This window comes from Procambarus clarkii, chromosome 24, assembly GCF_040958095.1.
Source record: "Procambarus clarkii isolate CNS0578487 chromosome 24, FALCON_Pclarkii_2.0, whole genome shotgun sequence".
NCBI classification, from domain to species: domain Eukaryota; kingdom Metazoa; phylum Arthropoda; class Malacostraca; order Decapoda; family Cambaridae; genus Procambarus; species Procambarus clarkii.
In genome coordinates this window covers 11477612-11502988 of record NC_091173.1, presented here as the reverse complement: position 1 = coordinate 11502988, position 25377 = coordinate 11477612, and the positions used below count along the sequence as shown (strand labels likewise).

At 36.9% G+C, this 25377-nt stretch overlaps 1 protein-coding gene across 1 annotated transcript in view; it reads right to left on the bottom strand.

The window, feature by feature from the left end:
• The window catches only part of LOC123761727 (receptor-type guanylate cyclase Gyc76C), a 321982-nt gene that overhangs the window by 66615 nt on the left and 229990 nt on the right, over positions 1-25377 (bottom strand). The window contains 1 exon segment of the mRNA XM_045747876.2: positions 11475-11498. Coding sequence (XP_045603832.2) covers positions 11475-11498 — 24 coding nt within the window.

Sequence of the window (25377 nt, the reverse complement as noted above, 5' to 3'; positions counted from 1 at the left end):
GAACTTTCAGACATTTGTTGGCACCTTAGTTTTCTTGGCTTCAGTTTGTGGCATCTTGTTCTTGAAGTTGCAGGCTTCAAATATTCCGTCTTGTCAACTTTGTTGATCCTTGTCACAATTTTGTATGTGGTGATCATATCTCTTCAATGTGTGTGTGTATGTGTGTGTAATTACCTAATGTAGCTATTGAAAGAGAGCAAGTCTGTATGTGTGTTTGAGTGTTTAAGATATATTTTGTAAATGCCAAGTCAATTTAGTTTATGTAAAGGATGGATATGACACATTTAATATATGAAATATGAAAATGGTGATTAAAGAATATAAAATGTGATTTGTCTAAGAAGTATAAGAATCCTACTAAGAATCTCAAAATACTTTACAGATCTTATCAGAGATAAATTATATCAAATTATGACAGAAGTTATATAACCAAGATCAGAAAACATTAGCGTGCATTTAATATTATTAACATTAATAATTTAAAAATAAATATCAAGGATTAATTAGTGAATATTTTTTATTATTTCACCAGCTGTGATTTATTGTATATTCCCAAATTACTTAAAAACAAGTCCTGAAATTAATAGTGAATGCTATTACTGAAGGCATACTTTCCAGAAAGATTTATTTCATTTACCAAAAACAAATATTATATTTATCAACAAAGCCTATCATTTGGAAGTAAATTTCTTCATCAATTAGTTTTACTGCATTTACTTGGGACATATAAATCAACAATACACAGGCAGCATACTCCATTCTGTAGTATACCATACCTCATGCTCATTCACTATCCCTTAACATATTCAACAGAAATTGCAAATTCTTCAAATTAATCAAGCTGCTTTTCTGGCAATTCCCATTACCAGAGTTAAGAGAGAATCTTGGGGGTTGTTCCTATCACAAATACCTCCAACACCTGTACATGTTAAGTTTGTTTGTCAATGTATTCAAACCCCATAAATAGATATGAAACAGCATGAGATTATGTATGACAGAGGGGTACAAATGCCAGTGCTGGTGATGTTACTTGAAGAGTAACTATACGGAATTGTACTCACCTTTGTTTAATACACTTAAATTAAGAAATATTATTAATATTATAAATATTATAAATATACAACAACCTATTGGTTGTAGCGCACACACACACACACGTAACAGACAATTGGTTGCAGCACACACGTGTAACATGAGCCCATTGGTTGTAGCACATATAACACCAACCATTGGCTGTAGCACACACAAAACGTCAGCCCATTGATTTATAGCACACACATTTAGCACCAGCTCCACAGACATAATCACAATATTAATATGTGCTAGCTAGCACCATTTGTCCATATATATATATATACAGTATATATAAAATATTTTTGCTTATTATGAGCAGTTTAATAAAGTGATCAATATTTAAATTAAAGTGAAACTCAAGTGCTAGTTAGCCAGGTCAGACAAACTGAACAAATGAGCTGGTAACAGCTGCCAAGGCAGAACTAATTCTTGATAAATAATTAAACTGCCATATCAAACTAGCTTATTAGGTCAGCCGCAAACAAAGTTAATGCATTCGGCAGGCATATACTTAACTTTCATTTAAATCTCACAAATACAAATACTCAAGGGGGAAAAAACCCACTGAGCTATAACTCCTTGTTCGCTGCTACAGCCATAAACTGTCTTCAAATCACACCCTAAATGGCACAGCAATTTAAAAGCACAGTACTACATGTAGGTGTGCACAATCAAATGGGAAAAAATTGTATATGGCAATTGGAGCAGTGTAAGGGTTAATGAAGATACTGTAACAGAATATTTACACTTTCAAACAAATAATAAAGAGCAAATTTGTTAACATAAAATAGGCAGAAATAATAATAAATAAAAATTCAGCAGTTATGTAACATAAAACACTTTCTAACGGTTGAGTCTAGACTATTATGTACAAATTTGATACTTGATAACTAAGATAGTTTCTGTGTTAGCTAAGATTCAATTATTAGATATATTATTTTTGGCTAATACAGTACTGGTAATTTATTAAGCAAATGGAACAAATAATTACACATTTCCTTAAAATCAATAATGTTAATCAAATTAATTCATGCAATATTATCCAATTCAATAATTATCAATGAGAAAAGACAATAATGGCCAATTCAATAATGAAAAATGTGGCAAGATATTAATATTTTTAATATAAATTTATCTAATTATTAAAATCTCTTTAAATTTGAAAGTTAGAAAATTTAATACTAATAAATCAAGCTTTTCATCTGAATATAATCAAACATAGTTTTCTGTTAAAACCAATCAAGCACTTGTGTTAAGCAGTCAACAACTCGTGCAAAGTTTGAATCTTGTTTTACTGCATCAATATTATGCATAAAATGTACAACACGAGTTATACTGTACCTGTTCTTGCTACGCAAGGCACCATTCACTATGACTAATAGAAAACCGATACCTACCTGTATTATTATTTTTTATTCTACAATAATACTACTCTAACCATTTCACAAAATACTTTAATACACTGTACTTTCAGTGTATCTAGTGACATGTCTTCAAGCAATGTCTTCCCACACATTATTTTACAATAACTTCCAGGTTTCTTTCTAGCTTCTCCATGATAGAGTGTACTGTACTTTTAAGATATACAGTACTCTGATGGCCCATTAAAAGTCTGAAGATTGTACTTGATAAATACTCAATACTAGTATGATCATGTACATACTCTTGTCAAACCAAAACATTTGGCAACAAATACAGTACAGTACTTACAAATTAGCACAACCAGAACTCTGACATTCTTTACCAGACTTATGCATTATTTCAGGAAATGTAAAAAAAAAAAAAAAAACCTCTGATTTGAAACATTAGTACCTGTGCTAAAGAATAAAATGACTATTTAATGTACTGTACTGAAAAACAAAAGATCATGTCAATGAAAATGGAAAGGAGCAGCTTATGAGTATTGTAATGAATACCCTAAATCATTTAGGTCATTTTGGTGTGATTAATTTTGCAGAACCAATCAAGGTGGTAACTATTGTTCACTTCATTAATAGATTGGCAATTTAAAAAATTTCATATATTAAAGTGAAAAGAATTACAGTACCTAATTTTATGTGAGGCTTACAAAAATTATTCATATTATGATTCTGTAGCAAGTCAAAAGAGTAAGGCCCTTAAATTTCAATTTGGATGTTTAATTTTGCAATTCATGAATTTCTGAGGGGAAGCCCAATGTGGCTACCTGATGCTATACACTGAGAAGGTTCCCATCAACCATGGAGTTCTTAAGCCTACTGGGCAGAGTCTGCCCCAGTCAAAGAGGAGCAGGCATTGGTAGCATCTTGCCACCTGACCGGCATCCAGAGAGTCAGTGACTCTAAAACCACTGCTTTGATCAAAAGATACCGAAGCCTCACAACCCCGCCTATATGAACTCTCCCAAACTATGTGAACAAACAATCGAATCCTGAAACTAGAATGAGCTCATTTGTCCCACCTCCCCACTTATTTGGGAAGAGGGGGGGGGGGGGAACAGGCAAGGGATCTGAGCAGTCAATTCTAACACTAATGCAGTTGGGGTCACCCGACTGCTGAAATAATTCCCAGTGTGCCTCTCTCTTCTGTGCAAGTTCCTCTGTTCAGTTAAGTGGTTTTGGGCATTTGCCTTTGATGGCTTTTCCTATACATTGCAGAGTAGCATGAGCCTGGTTTCTAGAGTGCTTGGAGCTGCACGTGCTCATGGTTACGTTCCTTGTGTGCTCCCTAGTACTGCCCTTGCATTGCCAGAGTTGTCTTCTCTGGAGTGTTCAGGGAGTCACTCCCTCATAGGTCCTTCTCACCTGTGGTGGCCGCTCACCCAGAGGTGAATCAGAGTTCTCTGCCTAAAACCAAGTCGTTTATGACTTTGGCTGGCAGGGCGCACTGGTGGTTTGTGGGCTTCCATTCAGAGTGCCAAAGTTGGCCTGCACAGCCATGTAATACATGCTGTCGGTTTACTTTTAGGTCTGGCGTGGTGATCCCAGTGGCTGGGTGTCCTGCTTGGTTTACCCTTTCAGGCCCCTCAAATTTCCTGTTGGCTCAGTGGTCCTATGGATATTGCTTCATGAAAGTTTGAGGGTTTCTTGTAATCAGTGCCATGAGACGACAGTCAAGCTTTCTGCCTCCACCATGTTGCCTGTTGGGGAACACCTTCAATCCTTCAACTGAGCCCTGTGGCTTGGTTCTTGGGGTTTCATGTTTTGGACAACCTTGACGAATGGCTGGTGTGGGCTTCCAGTCGGTCCATGTCTGCTAGCCAGAGATCTGCTTCCTTCCCAGCTTGCCAAATTCAAGTTCCTGGTGAACTGGCAGAATTCCCATTTAGTTCTATCCCAGATCCAGACTTGGCTGGGCTTCGTGTGGGCCTATTGGTTGGCTTCCCTTTCCCCTGCCTTCTGTGGCCTTAACCCAACAGGAGCACTGCCGTCTTTTGATGTAGAATTGGCGCCCTAGTGACTCAATGGTTGCATGAACAATTATACAGGAGCCTGAACTTTGCCTGCATAGTTTTCCGCTGAGCAAAATGTGGCTTTGGCAACTGTTCTGGTATCTCCAGATCATCCTCTTTTGCCACTGCTGCAATCATTGGGTGCAGGTTTCAGTTGGTCCTTCGCCAGCTCCTGTGTTACCGGCTTCCTCTTCCGGCTTTTCTGGGTTCAGTTACCTGACGCCTTCCTCCGCGTTTGCTCAATGTTTTCGCAGGTGCTGGAGCTTTGTGACCAGTGCTTACCAAGCCAGCTAGAGTTCTAGCTGGCTTGGAAAGGTCTCCCACTTTTGTCGGGCTCACAGTATAATGAGGGATTTGCAGTTGTGTGGATGTGCTGTGGAGGCTTCAGATTCCTCCTGGCTCTGTGCTCCAGCTCTATTCAGACTGTTTCCTTGGGGGGGATTCACTTCTGCTCCTTGCTCTTTGGAGCTGGATACTCCAAGTACCTCTTCTGCTGGGTACTCAGGGTTTGTTTCTCAGCACTGTTCATGTTCAGTGAGTGAACAACCAACATTTTGCAGGTCTGTCCCGGTTCCTTCCCATCTCCATGGAGTGAACCATCAATGATACTTCCTCCTTTTGGCTTTGCTAAATGTACAGGTGTCCAGAGGTGGACCTCTTTGTGTCAGCATGGAATTCGTGCCTTTCTCTGTACAGTATGTGATTCCATTTCCCGACCATGAGGCCCTCTAGGTAGATGCCTTTCAGCTGGACTGGTGGAGACTAGAGGTTCCTATGCCTTTTTTACCTGGTCCAGCTGTTGCTCCAGGTCCTGGCCAGGTTGATGTCCTACTAGGAAAGAGTGGTTCTTCTAGCTCCTTGGTGGTTGGCCCAGCTGGGGTAGCACCTGAAATGCTGTCGGCCCAGACAGCAGTATTTCAGGTGCTGCTTGCTCAGTGTCCGAACTCAGGCATTTTTCTGCAGCATTACCATTTTTTGGTTATCAATCTTGAGATGATTTCGGGCCTTAGCATCCCAGCAGCCCGGTCCTCGACCAGGCCTCGTTTTTATTACACATCCCCAGGAAGCAGCCCATAGCAGCTGTCTAATTCCCAGGTACCTATTTACTGCTAGGTGAACAGGAGCATCAGGGTGAAAGAAACATTTTGCCCATTTGTCTCCACCTCCACCGGGGATCGAACCTGGAACCTCAGGACTACTGAATCCGAAGCACTGTCCACTCAGCTGTCAGGTGCACTAGGTCAGTCCAGTGATGTATTTTGCTGGTTCGTACTTCTCCTGAACTCTTTGCATCTGGAGTTTTGATGCGTCTTTATAGCCATTTTTATGGCAATAAAGTGGCTTCTTTGATGGTGTATCACCTGTGTTCCTTTTCTAGGTGGCAGCATGAGGTTTCATGGTGCTCTTTTTCCCCACTTCCTTTCTCTTCATTGTTGTTCTTTGCTTTCTGAGCATGTAATAGTGCTCTTGCATTCTTTCTTGGCTTTATCTTGATCGGCATCTCATGGCAAATACTGTACTGTCACCTTATATTGTGTGGTGGTGAAGCCGCTGTTGCTTGAATTTGGCTACATTTGAATTATACTACATACTACATTGTTGCCGTTTCATAGGCCGTCTCGTGTATTGTTTCACCTCCAGCCTGCTCATGTGTCACCTGAGTCTGGGTTGTCTTTGGACTGTGTTCTCGCATTTCTTTCTTCTTCTCGATTTATGATTCATGGAAGCATCACCTTCAGTCCATGATAAGAGTAATGATATTCCAAGAGAGAATGGCATAGAGGTTGTCTGAATGCCTGACAAAGGAGCACGATTTTCTAAAATCCAGAGAATTCGATTGTCAAAACCCATTAAAGAGGAGGCTTTGTCCAAGATTCAAAAAGCAAAACTCGTACACAAATTAAAAAGATAAATAACTGGCAATTACTAAAGCAAGGCCAAAATCTATAAAGAAAGAGAACCTTGATATATAAAAGTATTGTCTTTCCCCTTAGCACCAAAATTGGTGCCTGATGAGGCCACCACAAGAAGGCAGGGATAAAATTTAGATGCCTTATTAAATAAAGCAGTCCATACCACGATCCTAAAAATCTTCCAAATAATATTAATAACAAAAAAGTAATCCACCCAGTAAGTGCATTAATTTGCAAGTAGAAACTTGGTAATTTATGATATTAACCTCAAGAGGTGCAATACTACTCCATTTCCCTCTTTCATGATGTGGGAAGGAATCAGCACCCCCCCCCCCCTCCCCCCACTCCCAAAAATGGAAGAATATAATTAATCACCACACTGCACACCTGGTTTTGGCAAAACTTCATAGTGCAATTGTTAAGGACATATTTTTGTTGTTTTTATAAATGTTCAGGTAAAGTTAATGTCAAAATTTTTCCAAACTCAACCATTTTCATTTCAAAACACAAAAAGTGATGTAAACATTAAAAAACATTAAAATATAGCCTAATTAAAAAGAAGCACAACTCTCAGAGCGCCTTAAGGCGCTCTGCGCAGTGCGGTGGTTAAAGATGGTTACAGACATTAAAAATAACATTAATTTAATTATTAGAGTATTTTATACTACCATATATAGCATTGCAATTAAAAAAGTGCCTCCACACACTCCTGTAACTACACTTTGGTCATTACACTCCTGCAGTCCTCCACATAAGTACATCACCAATGCACAAGACCAGGTGCACAGCGCTCCTTATAAGCCACCATAAACAGCACAAACAAATACATTAATTTCTTTTTTATAAACCTCTTCCACCCAACTTTGTCACTATAGCCCATCAGTTGCTCACACTCAATCCTTATGTCCTCACACTCAACATGTCTGCTTTTCTTCTGCCAGACATTCCTCTTGTTCTCTCGTCCTCAATGTCACTTAAGTATGTTCTCATCACCGTTCTACCATCACCCAGTCACTCAATATGCCCAAACCACCTTGTATTGCCCTTCTAAACCACTATCTTTCCAAATCATTTTTATCAAATTAAATGCAACCCTTCAAAAACTGGAAGCCCCAAAAGAAATTTATAAACCCAATAATGCTGTCTTTTAACACTTTCGCTCATTAACAACACAATATGGTGTAAAAAATTTAGTAGATGAACGCTTCGGTAATGACGCAGTATGGCGTCAAAAATTAACAAATTTGGCCAGCTTTCAGCTTGGCTTTGGGAAGGGCGCACTGCGGTTTTGGACTTTATATGCATATACTCATGTAGGGAATTCTATTGTGAACACATTGATACCAAAATGAAAGACCTAGGATGAGAATTGAGGTGACAAAGTTGAAAAGAGAGACACATATTATTGCTCTTGAGCGCTCACGGCTAATGCGATGTCACTTTTCTCTGTTTGCTGCGGGTGGTTTGCTGCGCTTTTAGACTTTATATGCATATACTCTTATAGAGAATTTTATTGCAAACACATTGATACCAAAATCAAAGACCTAGGACGAGAATTGACGTGACAAAACTGAAAAGAGCGAAAACCAAGATTCAAAATCTGCGTGCTCCCGCGGAATGAGCAGCACACCTTAGGGTGGTCTGGCGCTCAGCTCGCACTGTGAGTGAAAGTGTTAAATGCACAAATATAGTAATTAGGAGTAATTCAGAGTTATATACCTGTACAGGTATAATAAGATATGGGATATGTGGTTAGAATTTATGCTAAAATATTAAAATTAAGTTACAATTATTTTTAACAATTTAAATCATTTTTAAATTTCACTATTGTAAAAGATTCAAGTAGATAAATGACTAATGAAAACCAACTGATTTTGCTAAAACCACTTCTTTGGGCAGGATGTATTGGATAAAAAGAAATTCCTCCTAACCTATCCATCAACTTCAGGGAGCTGATACGTATAAGAAATGAACACTATGTGTACTGTAGCATAAAATGAGAAGGGTATGAGTAAACAAAATATAATGAGCTTAGTAGGATACAAAGGTTGACATTGGTACGTAAAATATATGATGGGTATTATATATTCTTTACTGATCGAGTATCTCTGGTGTGGTGACATCCAGCCATAAAACATGGGGACAAAACACCATAAAAACACCGAGTGACAATCCCTCCCTATCTAGGTCTAAAATTTGGCTCCTCCCTTCATTAAAACTGATATGCCCAATTACTCTTAGAAAATTAAAAAAAATATTACTGTTACTATATCAAATGCAATATTTATACAAAAGATATAATGTACAGCATGTGAATGCAGTCACCACATCTACCATGCGATCTTTTGCGTATTTTGATTTTTAAGAACAGTCGTGAGTGATTATAGTATCATTATACTGTTCCTTGTATGCTGGTTGTAATTTCCAACTTATATTGAAATTTAATGTACAGTATATTAAACCTGGAAAGGAAAAGGTTCAAACGATTTTATAAAATAATAAGTGTAATTCCGTAATAAAAAAAAGTAAGGAGTTGCTATACTGTATATGTAACCCTATCATCTTAATGCTTGTTCAAGTTTTATCAATTATTAATTTTTGCATTAAATCCAGATTTCTCTGACATTCGATACTTGTTTATTAGACCAGCTCACTCTGGTGAAATAAAAGCGGAGATTCAAGATTAATAAGAATGTCCTTGTGAAAATAATACAATCAGATTAATTATTTATATGAAAGGCATGGCAAGATGATGTAATTGAAGACAAAAATTCATTATACAAAATTCATTGTATAGTAAAGTGAAAATCAAGTAACATAAAACAGTAAAATAAGTAAGTAGTGAAGAACAAATCAGCACAATGTAATTTTGAAAGATGCCTTTGAATACATTTGCTTATTAAGAAATTTATACAAGATGCTGGAGAAGGATGATTGACAGCAGGACTGAAGAGCAACAGATGAAAGGAAATGTTGAGGAGGCATGTGATATGAGCGTGTGTATGACTCGGGAACAATCATGACAGATTAACAAGAAGAAACATTACAGATGGAAGAGAAGTTACAGGAGCCAAAGAAGTTACAGGAGGCAAAGAAGTTACAGGAGGCAAAGAAGATCTTGGCAGCAGAGAAGTTAAAGGTGGTAGAAGTTACCGGTGAAAGAGGGTGAGTGTGTTGAACAGGAAATAGCAGATGTGTTGTCATATGAAGAGATGGTAGTGAAGTGTGCAACTGCTGCTAGTGCAGTGAAATATTATATGGTTTCACTCATTATATCACAAATTACAGTTACGGTATATAATTTCAAAAAAGCTTAATGAAAGAATGATCATAAATAATGGGCGACAAACTTTAAAACTACACATCTTTCAATGCTTATACAATAGATAAAATTTTAATCTTGAAATTTTACTTAGACAGGACATCAAGTTTTACTTACCTTACCCTTGTTGTGGGATATGGCATACTTCTGCTAGTGTTGCAAATAGTATTTTACTATTAATTAAAGGAGAATGGCATGCACCAACACATCCATTTCATAGAAAATGAGTAACATTCATTCATAAAATATTTAGAATAATTAAAAGATGTGTAATTACAATGAAAGTATGAAACTTACGGTGCTTAAATGTTATGCATTTAGAGGAAAATCAGTTTAAAAACTAAGAAAACTTCAGAGAGAAACCTGGACCTTAGGTTTAATAAAGAAATAGGTATTTAGCTTGTATCCCAGGAGATTAGTCAGGAATACATCCAATGAGCATGCTATGGTACCAAACATCAGGCTTAAACAAAACTTGCAAGGCTGGTACAAAAGTACAGAATGACTATTATTAGGCTGAAAAACTTTTGTATATTTTCTTCCCCACATGTTTCAGAGTAACTCTTGCTGCACAAAAGCATGTCCAACCAAAATGCACATGCCAAGTAACTGCAATTTTGGTAATTTACACCAGTATATTTTATATGGAATGTAATGCATGGATATATTTCTGGATATGTATTCATTAATTTTATTGTCTATATGTATGCCATAATTGTGATTTCCCAGGTGCAGCACTGCTAATTACCGAATCTTAATTTGATCTATATTACAATTCAATGACTTCTACTAGATAAATATCTTAGGATAAATTGCACACACTATTTTTCTGAAAGCAAACACACCAATTAATAAAACAAAAATCATATTTAATACTATCTACTAAGTGAAAAGAAAAGAAAAATCTTTAAGAATTAAAATTGAATGAAAACAAAAAATTTTCATCCAACACTGCTAGCTCTCTATCTGCAGAGAAGTTTAATATGTAAGAAAAAAGTTAGAAATAAATAAACCTCTGCCGTTTATACAAGAAAGAAATACACATAGCAAAGCTCAAGTCCCGTCAAGACAGCTGGACGACAAAACACCTTGGCAGATCTAACTTAACGGGAATTAGCATCAAAGCCATATTATACAAGGGACAATTTCATAAAAAGCAGTGTCTTTAGAAAATGTAAGTAACTGGATTATAAAATAACAAACACAGAACAGTATTAGTGCCCATTTCATATAAGTGAGAATATTGTTAGTGAATATGTAATTGAATTATTACTGTACATATAAATCTCTCAGCAACATCACAATGTTAGTACACATAATTCAATGTGCCACACGAAGGACAATATTAGTGTGATGTATCTTGTACAAAACATGTTTCAAAATCTATTAGTGATCAATTAATGTACCAAACATTTATGAAAGAGTCCCAAATTTTTACAAAAAAAGAAGAAAAGACAAATTATCCAGTGTCATCAAGGTGAAGCAAGAAACCCCCCCAATGTTACAGGTGATACAGAAGACACAAGTCATGTACACGTGACAAAAGGGGTGAATACTCAAGTTATGATTATGGTTTTAAAACCAAAATCAAAATGCTACAGCTTTACTAACTATGACATGCATTGTGCCTCCTGCTTGCATAAATAACATTAGCATTTCAGTAAACCACCCCCAAGCAGAGCCCAAACTGTACTGCACACCCACACGTTTCCCAGTGTCTGCTGCCTCGACCTACCATTTCTTCGGAGATTGGTCGGTCCTGAGGAGGAGATATTATTAATAGATCAGCATTAATCCCAATCTTAAAATTTCACCTTCGTTTTCTTTATACAACACATTTCAAATAACTACCGAATGTTCTCCTGATAAAAGCTACATGTGTGCTTTAGCTTTATACTGTACATTCTACATTTTTAAGTACAATATGGTATATATAAATATATATGTATAAATAAATAAAATTATATATATTTATATAACATATAGTTTCATCTTAAATGTTCAGTGATAAAGGTGGAAATATTCATTAGCACCAAATTGGCCCTCAAACCAACAAATCAAATTATTTGTAAAGCAGGAGCAGATGTAACAGCCATAGTTTCAAGGCTTGACTGATGCTAGTAGATGTTTTAATTTTACTGTTTACAACATTCAAACTGACATGAACAAAATATTTACACTTTGCTCCAAATTTATTTATACTGTACTAAAAATGTAATAGAAATGTTATTTCAAGTAAAAACAAAATAAGTGGATGCCTATAATGTATTCAAAATTAGTTTCATAAGGACTTTCAGTATTGAATGACACAAAAGTATATCTATTCAAAATAATTGCTTATTTTTTTTAAATACACAATCCCTAAATAAATTCACACGTCCAACAATCAGTACAGTATGCGCTTATTTAATGACTACCAGTTCATCGAGTCATTGGAAACAATGGACAGTTTTGAGACCAGTCTATTACAGTATATTGATCCTACCATGCAGCACTTGCTGTTTGGAATAAAACAGTCTGCAGCCACAATTAAAAATATAAGTGACAAGTCGTTCATTTGATTGTCATCATGCGCTGGTTAGTATATCTTGCTGAAATTATATTTTTGAATAAGAACAACAGTACTCACATTTTCTATTAACCAGTTGCCTACTCATTTAACCCTTAGAAAATGGTTTATGTCATATAACATAAGTAAGCAGACAATCTTCACTGCAATATGAACGTCGTAACTGGGAAGTGCCCGAGACCCACAGGTGGCAGCCCAGCCCACTCCATCACTCTTATTAAGCTACCTAAACTGATCCCACCCCCCCACCCCCACAGGAAAGAAGGGAACAAGGCAGGGACAGGGTGCTACTGAGAACCCACCAGAAAAACTTATCTAATACATTAACGGATCGCTGTACTGACAACTGGGCTACAGGACCATAGTGCTGAACACTGCACTACAGAACCATTGTATTGATCACTGTGCTCCTGACCCACATGGCTGACCAGTGCACTACAGGACTTTCCTGATGGTAATCAGACAGACTGTTTGCTCTGCTGCTAAGCACAGCTTCCATTCTATACACACAGATCTTATCACATTGACATCCTGAAGCTTTGATGAAGAACCAAATGATAACACAGTACATACTACTTAATGACAACACAGTATTACATAAAAATGTCTAATATAACTACAAGTCAACGATATTGTAGTTCATTTGAAAATCATGTATTTAGGAAAATATTTAATTACTTTGAACGGATATTTTTCTATTAATGCTGTATTAATTTGATTTTCTCTATCCACCAAATACTGAGGGTACACTTGCAAATTTTGCTAAATGCAACATTCAGTTACGAAGTATCTAGAGTATGAATAAATTTGAAGCCAAGTGTATAGTACTATATACTGTATATGAGGAACTAATATTCAAATTTTTTGTAAGTTTATTCCTTACATTATATAACTGACACTGATTTTTTTTTATCTGTACTTTAAATACAGTATAACTTTCCCATTCATGTATTATTCTTTCATGTTTACTCCCAAATTGTCATTGAAACACAGCTTCGTATTCATCATTACATGATTATTTGCTGTAATTATGGAGGAAGCTAAGAAAGTTACACACATCTTGCAAGACACTGGTGTGGACAAAAATAATACACATAAATAAAATAAAGATAAATAAAAACTGCCACACAATATCTCACATTATACTCTAAATAATGAACACTTATTTCCAGTAAATTTAATAAACATTTTCTCTTGTTAAATGCAAACGGGCTTATCACACCTTCTCTTGGATCACCATCTTATAGCATTACGAATGATTTTTTGTATTAAATATCTGTAACATCACCTTTAAGTGTATAGTACTCTGTTTCTAAACATCATATTTCAGCAAAGTTTATAGAAATTTTCCGAATGCTGGCTAAATAAGTGTTGTATACTGCAACGTATTAGCATCACGGATAAGAAAATATTGGCGAGACATTAGTCTAAAAGATAATTTAAATGATGAGTCTGATTCCATAATGTTGTTATGAATTATGTTACAGTCAAGTAACATATTTTGGATATTACATGCAATGTGATGTGAGATTAATACATTTGGCGTGAGGTCAATACACGTGATGTAAGGGTCAAAGCATGTGATGAGGTCAAAACATGTGTTGCAAGGTCAAAGGATGTGATGTGAGGTCAAAGGAAGTGCTGTGAGGTCAAAGCATGTGATGTGAAGTCAAAGCATGTGATGTGAGGTCAGAACATGTGACATGAGGTCAATACATGTGACATGAGGTCAATACATGTGACATGAGGTCAATACATGTGACATGAGGTCAATACATGTGACATGAGGTCAATACATGTGACATGAGGTCAATACATGTGATTTGAGAACACTACAGTGATGTGACAATAATACATGTGATATTACACAAATACTGTACATGTGATACAGCTAAAACATATGATCAAATCAATACATGTTGTGCAGTGGAACCAATATACTCCAAAATAAAACCATGCGGCATAGCATTTTGCTCATTATGAAACAGTTATACTATTTGTTGATTTAATGTCACTGTACAATATATTGTTCTTTCATTTTGAACACTTGCCACACCAATCTGTCATATATATACATCCATTCTTCAATAAAGATATGGCTTACTTAAAATAGCAGAACAATTGATATTTTGCAGCAAACCTTAAATCAATATAGTGCAAATATTGCTATAAGTCACCATTAATACAGTGTTTATTCTAAAAAAAAAAAAAAAATGCCATTATACTGTAAAGAATTACAGTAATTGTAATTCATTGTGTCGGGGGACAGGAAGTCAGAGGTAAATAAAATACAGTAGATTGAATTGTATTTTAAAAAGGCTTGGTGCCCGCAACTCTTTAACGACAGACACATTAATAAATAATGTGAATAACTTACACCCCCTCACCAGACACACAGTATATACTGTACACTGTTGATTTATTATTTTTTGACATACAAGTTCATCAATGTTTCAGCACCCATATGGAAAACCCACTAACTTAAATGAATATTGGATAATCAATGATAAAAGTTTTACACACATGTATAGCAATGGAAAGCTTGGTGAATTCTTTAATGGATTTGAGCGGAAAGGCTTGTTGTTGGGCAAGGAAGGAAACAAGATACATGCCCAATTTTGTGATATGATGAAGGCATCCAAAAATTTATGCCAAAACAGACACAGAATTAGAAAACTGGATTGATTCAATAGAAAATGTGAAACAGACTAAACAAATAAAATCAATATAGGAAGAGGCCTAACCCTAAAAAAATCAGCAATAAAATCAAGCATGAAACAACTACACATCAGTGAAGAGGCAGAAAGTAACTTTGAGAAAAAGAAACACTGCTCTCCTAGCACTGACATACAAAACTTGACCTCCAGCCATTCTTGAAGTTAAATGCACATGCAATGGCAGAACCACAAAAATAGCTCTCATCCTGTAACTACACTTGGGTAATTACACTGAACCAGTTCTGGGAGGCAACATGCCAACAAATAGGATCAGAATCAAATTCCACAAAGAGAATAGGTGCCCAAAGGAATTTATGAGTGCCAAGAATTGAGACTACAGGACTTAGTTGAGCAATGCCAGAATGTGCAATCAAGTGGCAGAAACATCATGTAAAATCCACTGATAATAAGGCTGGGACTGGATCTCCTCTTGAAAACAATACAGCCAGGGGTGAAAGAATCTATCAAGCAATTAAATGCAGTGCTGTAACTGTACTGATGGAGATTCAATACAAGGCTAAGCAATAAAACAACTCATGAAAGAAGGTTTTAAAAAAAGTGGTTATGTACTAGAAAACTAGATTTTCTACAACCTTGAAACCAGATCTAAAATAAAGTACTCGTCACCATTATGGGATTCCTGTACAGTCCTGTGCAAAGTCATGACACAAAATTCAAGAGTGCTGTGCATCTTGTGACAAGCAATGTTAATATACTTGACACAATGACATACAAACAGACTCAAACACAGAAGAGAAGTGTCCGGTTTGTTTGTGTTCTACAAGGTAGAATTGCATATCCCCCATACCCCCATTAACCCTTAAAATACGTACCCTTAACCCTTATTCATGCGTGTATGTGTGCCCATGTGCAAAAATATAATTAAAAAAATAATGTCCTTGTTGAATGGTTAATTTGTATGTAGAATGTAAGGAAAAGTTTAAATAACATAAATATCTACATATTTACTGATTACATGAGGTGTAGAAGATTGCAGGGTGGCAGAGCCAGCCACAGCTGTCAACACCTGACCTCACGTCTTGCTTTTACTTCATTCACTATAGTATTTGTGCTGAATAACTAGATTTATGTACTGTACATGCAATTTACAAAAACATGTATACCTGTTTGATGGGGTTCTGAGAGTTGTTCTACTCCCCAAGCTCTGCCTGAGGCCACATTGAGGTTACCTTACCTTACCTTACCTTGAGGTGCTTCCGGGGCTTAGCGTCCCCGCGGCCCGGTCGTCGACCAGGCCTCCTGGTTGCTGGACTGAGCAACCAGGCTGTTGGACGCGGCTGCTCGCATCCTGACAGTATGAGTCACAGCCTGGTTGATCAGGTATCCTTTGGAGGTGCTTATCCAGTTCTCTCTTGAACACTGTGAGGGGGATTGCCAGTTATGCCCCTTATGTGTAGCGGAAGCGTGTTGAACAGTCTCGGGCCTCTGATGTTGATAGAGTTCTCTCTCAGAGTACCTGTTGCACCTCTGCTTTTCAATGGTTGTATTCTGCACATCCTGCCATGTCTTCTGGTCTCATGTGATGTTATTTCTAGTGTGCAGGTTTGGGACCAGCCCCTCTAATATTTTCCATGTGTAAATTATTATTTATCTCTTCCGCCTGCACTCAAGGGAGTACAGATTTAGGAAGTTTAGTCGGTCCCAATAGTTTAAATGTTTTACTGAGTGGATTCTAGCAGTAAAGGATCTCTGCACGCTCTCCAGGTCAGCAATTTCTTCAGCTTTGAAAGGGGCTTGTCATTGTGCAGCAGTACTCCACTCTAGAGAGCACAAGCATTTTGAAAAGTCATCATCGGTATAGCATCTCTAGTGTGAAAAGTTCTTGTTATCCAACCTGTCATTTTTCTTGCAGTTGTGACGGCTACTTTATTGTGTTCTTTAAAGGTAAGGTCTTCCGACATGAGTACACCCAGATCCTTTACATTGCCTTTTCATTCTATGTTATGATTTGCCCGAGTTTTGTACGTGGTTTCCAGTTTTTATATTTTCATATTTTCCATAGCGCATGAGCTGGAACTTATCTTCGTTAAGCACCATATTATTTTCTGTAGCCCATAGAAAGACCTGATCTACATCTGATTGGAGGTTTGTCCATGTCCTCTATGTTGCCTATTCTCATGAAGATCCTAGTGTCATCTGCAAAGGATGATACAGTGCTATGATCTATCATCTATCTACCTGCTATGATACAGGTAGTGATCATGTCTCCCCTAACTCTTCTGTCTTCCAGTGTTGTGAGGTTCAGTTCCAGTAATCTTTCTTCATAGCTTATTCCTCAACTTGGGGACTAGCCTGGTGCTATACCTCCGAGTCTTTTCTAACTTTGTTTTGTGGTAGACTAGATGTGGACTCCAGGCAGGAGACACATTTTCCAGTATTGGTCTGACATATGAGGTATACAAGGTTCTGAATGATTCCTTATACAAGTTTCTGAAGGCAGTTCTTATGTTTGCCAGCCTTGCATACATTGCATGTATGTATATATTTATGTATGCATGCATACATATGCATGCATACATATGTATGCATACATATATGTATCAGTAAGAATAAAAGAACTGGAGACTGTAAACGGTCTATTTGGCAAATAAGAGGCAACTCTTATTGATATCCTTGTATGGGCAAATAAAACTACAGTATATACAAATGAGTTTGGGTCGATATAAATTGGAGATGCCTTGTATGGGCCAATATATCTACTGTACATGTCAATGAATGAATGAAATGTATGTATGTACTCACCTATTTGTGCTTGCGGGGGTTGAGCTTTGGTTCTTTGGTCCCGCTTTTCAACTGTCAATCAACTGGTGTACAGATTCCTGAGCCTACTGGGCTCTATCATATCTACATTTGAAACTGTGTATGGAGTTAGCCTCTACCACATCGCTGCCTAATGCATTCCACCTGTTAACTACTCTGACACTGAAAAAGTTCTTTCTAACGTCCCTGTGGCTCATTTGAGTACTCAGTTTCCACCTGTGTCCTCTTGTTCGCGTACCACCAGTGTTGAATAGTTTATCCTTGTCTACCCTGTCAATTCCCCTGAGGATTTTATAGGTCGTGATCATGTTTCCCCTCACTCTTCTGTCTTCCAGTGTCGTAAGGTGCATTTCCTGCAGCTTTTCCTCAAAACTCATGCCTCTTAGTTCTGGGACTAGTCTAGTGGCATACCTCTGAACTTTTCCACCTTCATCTTGTGCTTGACAAAGTACGGGCTCCATGCTGGGGTATGTATTCACCTAGTTGTGCTGACAAGGGTTGAGCTTTGCTCTTTCAGCCCGCCTCTCAACCGTCAATCAACTGTTTCTACTACTACTACTATTTTTTTTCTCCCCACACCACACACACACACCCAGGAAGCAGCCCGTGATAGCTGACTAACTCTCAGGTACCTATTTACTGCTAGCTAACAGAGGCATAGGGTGAAAGACACTCTGCCCATCGTTTCTTGCCGGCGCCCAGGATTGAACCTGGGATCACAGGATCGATCGATCGATCATCCATCCATCTATCTATCTATCTATATATATATGAATGAATGAATCTATACATGAATTAATAATTGGATGAATGTATGCACACATTTACTACTTATGCCTGGTGATGGTAATTGGTACTAATGAGTCTTGAGCTAATATGAGCAACTCCCTTGCTTTGTGTGAATCGTTTGCAGAGTTATTTGGCGGTTTTGAGGCATGATTTTCTGTGAACCCTCCAATTGTCTGCAAAGCTTCGCTGACTTTCAGGAGGCTTTTTCCAGTGGGGTGGCTAACTGTCACTTGCTCCTTGCACCTCTGAGGTGGAGCCAGGTTCTGGCTCTGGGCCCTTCCAAAAGGCCAAATAGAACTCCTGTGACCGATGTGACCTTTTAGTATGGAGCAATCTTGGCAAAATAGCTTCAGGGAGCCACCAGGGAACTTAGGAGCTTCCTGTAGAAAATATCAGAGTGGTTCTTGAGTAAGTCACTACTTCCTTAAATCAAAGCAAATTTATCCGAATTTACCTGATGCCCACTAATACTAGTGGCCTCGACGAGGACAGGAAGCCAGTGGCTTGTCAAAGGTCCCCCCATTTGCCCTGATGATCTTTTTCCAGCTATATTTTAAAACCCAGCAGATTTTTGGTGTTCACAGCTTTGGCAGGTAGGAGGTTCTCCGGGTTTGCAACCCGATGCGTAAAAAAGCATCTCTTGTTTTCAGTCCTACATTGTGGCTTGTTTATCTTGAACCCGTTGCATCTCGTTCGTGTTACATCTGACCTTTTGAAGAAATTGTCTGGATCAACATCCTCTAAATTGTTAAGTATATTAGCATACAGTAAATGACTACAGTATCAGGTACATAAATCTTTAATGATGCACAGTGGAATGGCTTTCCGTGACAAAATGATGACTTAATAACATTATGACTTGTTTACCAGATAGGTGCAAATGGGTGCAATATCATGCAAAACTTCAGGCCATACGTGATGCTACTTAAATGTCAATGCTATAAAATACTTATGTTTTAATTACAAAGTAGATAGCATGACCTTGTAAAGAATATGTTTTTAAGTAGCACTACATTTAAATATGTAGCCATGAATAAGTGTTTGGGTAGAGTGTGCAGGAGATAGTCCCATGTACAAGGCCAACATACCTCATCCTTGACTGCTGGAGTCCGGTCATGCTTGTAATATACCAGATACAATATTTATGCCTTTCTACTTGTATTAATAGGAAAGACTGTAATATTCACTTATTTTAATATAAAAATCATTAATTTGATGTTAAAAAATTAAAACCTAAGATAAAATCAAGTTCACTTTTTTTTTTAACTGATGAGTTTGTAACAAATATTTATCATGCACACTTAAACACACACACGCTAGCAATGTTGTATCATTATACCATACATAGGCCTTTTTAACATTTATAAAGCTTTGAAAATACTTTACTTAAAATATTAATCAGGTGAAAAATTTAATCATAAGAGGATAATTTTGTTTAATTTACAGCATATTTTAAAAGCTATTAACATATTGGTAAAAAAAAAAAAGTGTATCGCTGATAATATATTATAATATAAAAAGCTTTTGAAGTTTGTCAATCTCTATTGCACTCTTACACTGTGAATCCAAAAGATCCAGTAACACTCCTGTTTACAATTACACTGGTTTGACTGGTTACTAAACTGTAATATTATACTGTACTACTCAGAATAGTATCACTATGTAAACTTTTGCTATTTACAACTTATAAAGTTGTTTGTCTAGCAAGCACACACAAACATACAATGTAAACACTGTATATTAATGATGGAGCCATAAGCTCCTCATCTATGTAACTCCAGTCCATTCATCATGCTCTGGCAGAGGATGTTATGTGCATGGACTGGAATAAGTGGGAGATAATATATATTTCTTAAGGTTGAGCTATTGCTTCAAGTTCTCAAGAAGCTAGAGCTCTTGAGAACTTTGAGAACTTCTCACTCACTTTGTGGTTGGTTCAAAACCCATAGTTCTCTTGCCTTCCGGCCAAATACAGCAAACTAATTTCCTCTCGTGCTCAATCTCTCATGCAGAAGGTCAGCCAGTGGATGTATTCCTGCCGTTTTAGATTCTATGCCGATCTTTGTGAGTGGAATTTTTAACTTTTCTCTGCCGACATAAGTTTTGGGCTCTGGTAGTGGAGTTTTTTTTCTTGAGTTTTTGCACACTTTACGAGTGCTGTCTTGAGCCAAAGAAGCTGGCTTCTTAATGATCACTGTTATTAGAACTTTTGTCATTTGCATAATTCAGTTCATCCAGTCATACAACTCAGATGAGCCTTCTTCCATGTGTGTCCTTCCGATATTTATGTAGAGCCTGACTGATAAATATAATTTTGGATTTCTTACATTCTCCTTCCAGCATTTGGCTTTCACAGTTTTCTTTCTTGATCTCGTCACTGATCATACGGTTAGAAAGTACAATACAGTTCTGAAACACCCTAGTTTTGTGATTTTGGATCAAAATTATGCATTTCTTAAGTCTTCATCCTAATTGATCCTTTATGACTAAAAGCAAAGCTACTTTTAATTTGTTTTGAAGCAGGTCAATTCTCCTTAGGGTCTAGTTCCTACAGTCTACAATCTGCCATAAAATCTATCCTGTTGCATTACTCATCATTATTTATGTTCTACTTAGCATATCACTGTACATCGTACTCCTTTGTCAAATACTTATCATGCTTTCTTGCTATAAAGCTCATAAGCTTCCTCTGTCAGTCTTATTTTAGGGAAATACACAGTTTGAGTTTGCATGGCATATACAGTACCATTTGCCATTCAGTGCTGGATTAAGGTTGTCTTTAGTGACTCCCCAGCAGAATTTATGACCCTATTATGACTATTTGAAAAGATACTTGTGGACTAGTACTAAGAATGTCTCTTACTAGACTGTCTGAATCCTTGTCTAGCGGATCATACCTTAGGGAGCACACACACCAAAACTTAAGATGAATTTTGGAATGGGAGTGTCCTAAACCTTTTCAAAGAGCCAAAATTTATCTATTAATGCTTCCATCGAAGTAAAAAAAAAATATCCTTACTCACCATCGCAAGAAATAAGTGAAGGTTCACTAACTACTAGATCACCTCCCTGACTAATCAACCACCCACCACCAGGTAGCAGCACTGCAACTACCTTAGATTCTCAAAATCATCATCATCTCACATGCTTTGTGCTACAAACATGAAATCTGCTATATCAATTGGTTTCTAAAGGTAACCAAAAGTAAAAAGATGCCAAAGAAAGTAAGAAAAGATTGAAAATAACTGGGAAGATACTTGATTGTGATGCAGAATGGTGGCAGAGAAAGCTGAAGGGTATCGATAAGTCACTGAACACTGAAGCCAGGGAATGAGGGCAGTGTAGCTCTTATTCTGTAACTACACTTAGGTAATTACCAGCACCACCCAAGCCTAGAGAGGAGAGCCTCAAGAAGAGAGATGACCTTTAATACTCTATAATTCTCAAAAAAGAATTATAGATTATAAAAAGTGGACATTGTACAACGGTTACTGTGTCCATTTTATAAAGACTTTACCAACTAGATGAACAGTTTCATACATTTTCTTTAATTGAAGAAAAAATCATCCTAATGACAGTTAATATTATTTGTTGATGCCATTAATCATATAAGAATTTTGTTTTACATTTTATAAGCACCAGCCTTTTTAGTTTCAAATCCCACAATTGACCTGTTAACACCTACACCTACCGTAATCTAAACTCAATCCTAAAGTACGGTAATTCCACAGGTGAAGCACTACCAATTTGTGCATCACCGAGGTTACTTTTTCAATCTGATCCTAATGAATTAAATTAGTATTAATAACTGAACAGGCTTCATTGATATAGTTCAAGCTTGCTAAATTTCTGATCATTTTCATTAAACTTGTGATGTTTAACATATTGCTGCACTGACTCAACAAGCCCACTACAGCAGGGATACTCCCACTATGGTGGTGTTATGACATTTCAGTAATGTGAAATGTCATAAACTTGTGCGTGTCACACTTGACAAATCAATTGTATTGTTAGCCCATAGGACACCTTCCTCCCTTCCTTATAAATATACCTATACAGCTCTATATATTTGCCAAAATAATTAGAGTAGTTTAAAAATATTTCTTATCAAATTATGGTAAATTATATACACCATAAGTAATGGCACATACCTTCAATACATATACTATATTAGGCAAACCATCCTAGCTATTTCACTGCAAATAAAATAATATTACACAAACACAAAGTGCATACTGTCTATGCTCGATAATCCAAATCATATGGGGGCTCACCCCTATTCATGTTAACCTACCTACCTTGTGGTGGTTCCAAGAATCAATGCCCCCCCCCCCCCCATCCCAACCCAATCTCTGACCAGGCCTCCAGGTTGGTTGTCTGGTCAACCAGGCTGTTGAATGCGGCTGCTCGCAGCCTGACATATGAATTACAGTCTGGTTGATCAGGTATCCTTTGGAAGGTTCATTGAGCTCTCTCTCGAACACCGTGAGAGGCCAGCCAGTTATGCCTCTTATGTGTAGTGGAAGATTGTTGAAAAGTCTTGGGCCTCTGATGTTGATTGAGTTCTCTCTGTGTCCCTAATGCACCTCTGCATTTCAATGGGGCTATTTTGCACATCCTGCCATGCCTACTAGTTTCATATGATGTCATTTCTGTGTGCAGATTCAGAGCCAGTTCCCTCTTAATATTTTCCATGTGTAAATTATTATGTATCTCTCTCATCTGCACCAAAGATTCAAATCAGCAAAATTTTTACCGGGAATGACCAAAAATTAACAAATTTAATTTTATTTTGATTTCTTGTTTGGTAAAACCTTTTCATGCAAATTCCTATTCAGGTTAAAAGTTGAAAGAATATAAACTCTAAAAGTAAATTCACTTGAATTACTTAGAAGTTTCTAGTAACCATAATCCAAATTACTGAGCTCTTACAGTACTGCAATATATATTAAAAAAATTCAGACCAAGCTCCAGATTTACCCCCCCCCCCCTCATTTTGAAATTTTGTGAAAGCTTCAATTCATACAATAAATTGAATGTGCTCCAGTACTGTATTTTCAACTTCTGCAAGAAGTTCAAAAATACTGTACTGTCAAATGATATGACTATACCTTATGTTCTATCATAATAATCAATCCATTTTTAGTACAGTAAATACTGTGATAGCATTTTAGTGGCAATTCTAATATGCACATCAACTGTCGGAGCTGGATACAGGGGTGAAAGAGTAATCAAACCATCTAGTAGCTGGTTCCCTCCAAAGTTTTCCCCTCAGGATAGCTGGAACTCGAGGGATAATTTTCATCTGGTAAAAAAAAAGATTAGAGGCCTTGGGGACGTAACGTCCTCAACTTATTTTCAAACTTCAAATGGGCGAGATGTCGAGCTTGCTTGAATGCTGAACTTCGGCGACTAATTTGAATATTTAGTCGGCCATTTAGTAACCTTAATAGAGGATACAGATAATGGACTCCCTAATGAACACGTGGAGAGAAACATACACATTTAATAATTCCTTAACACCTCTCTCTCTGTCAACAAAGTATGTGCAATGACTAAATGTAATAAATGGTTAAAGCAATTAATACATGATAACTTTGATTTCAAAATTTCTTCCAGCATTATTTTTATCATTGTACCTGCCTGATATCACTCTGGCTCCATCATCGAAGCACTGAGCATTTTGGAACAACTCTGTGTTAGCATTCATTTTTTTATTTTTTGCTTTGACACTGTGAATGATATTGTATCAAATGTGTCAATGTTGGCAATTACCAGCAGCCTTTCTTTGATATTGAAGTTTCTGTGAGGAAGTGAATTACAATCAAGACATTTTTACACCCCATTGAGTGTCTCATTAAATCTATTTTCACAAAATACCACACATCTCCAACTGTTTAAACCTGTTTTCACAAAATACCACACATCTCCAACTGTTTAAACCTGTTTTCACAAAATACCACACATCTCCAACCCAATTTATGTAAAACTTTCTTTCTTCACTTATTATTTAAATTGTTTAATTCTCAATGTTGTGGCACTTGTATTTAGCATTAATGTATAGCAATTTGCAAGTCCTAAGTCATTCTTCAATGTACAGTATATATATTCCAATGTACAGTATATTGAAATGACAAAAACAGTTAATACATCAGCAGCATTTTAGTTAGTTACTAAAGCCTCTGAATGGCAAATCATTGATTGTAATAAATTCTACCATTTCCATGATATTTGAGAGAAAAAATAATTCTGGTAAGCTAATCAGAGTTTACAAGAGTAGAAATCTCCTTTTTTAAGCCTCCAAAATCATGGTGCACTTAAAAAAAATAACCCTTACAGTATTGGATTTTCCACACCATAATCATCCGGTTAAACTCCCGGAGCCTTGTCTGTGCTGCTCTGCTGTAGCTCGACTGCAGTCTGCTGCTCATCACTTACTGTGGGGCCCAGCTAGGTCTTCTTCAGTGAATGCAGCAAATTTATAGAGAAACACTACTGCTACCACTGCCACACACACTTTTGAATGATTTAAGGAATTATGTTATATCCATTTTCCTCAATATTTTAATTAATCTTCAATAAACACCAATAATGATGGACTTTTGTTTGTCCTGTGATCTGTGATAATCCATGAGGATAACAAGATAGCTGGGTATGTAAAATGCACAATTATCATAGCAATAAGTCTACCCAGTATTCACTAAATAAACTATGGAGACAGTAGAAGGAGAAAAGAAGCCAGACAATGATGCTGGAAATCTGGAAGCAAGACGACGTAATGG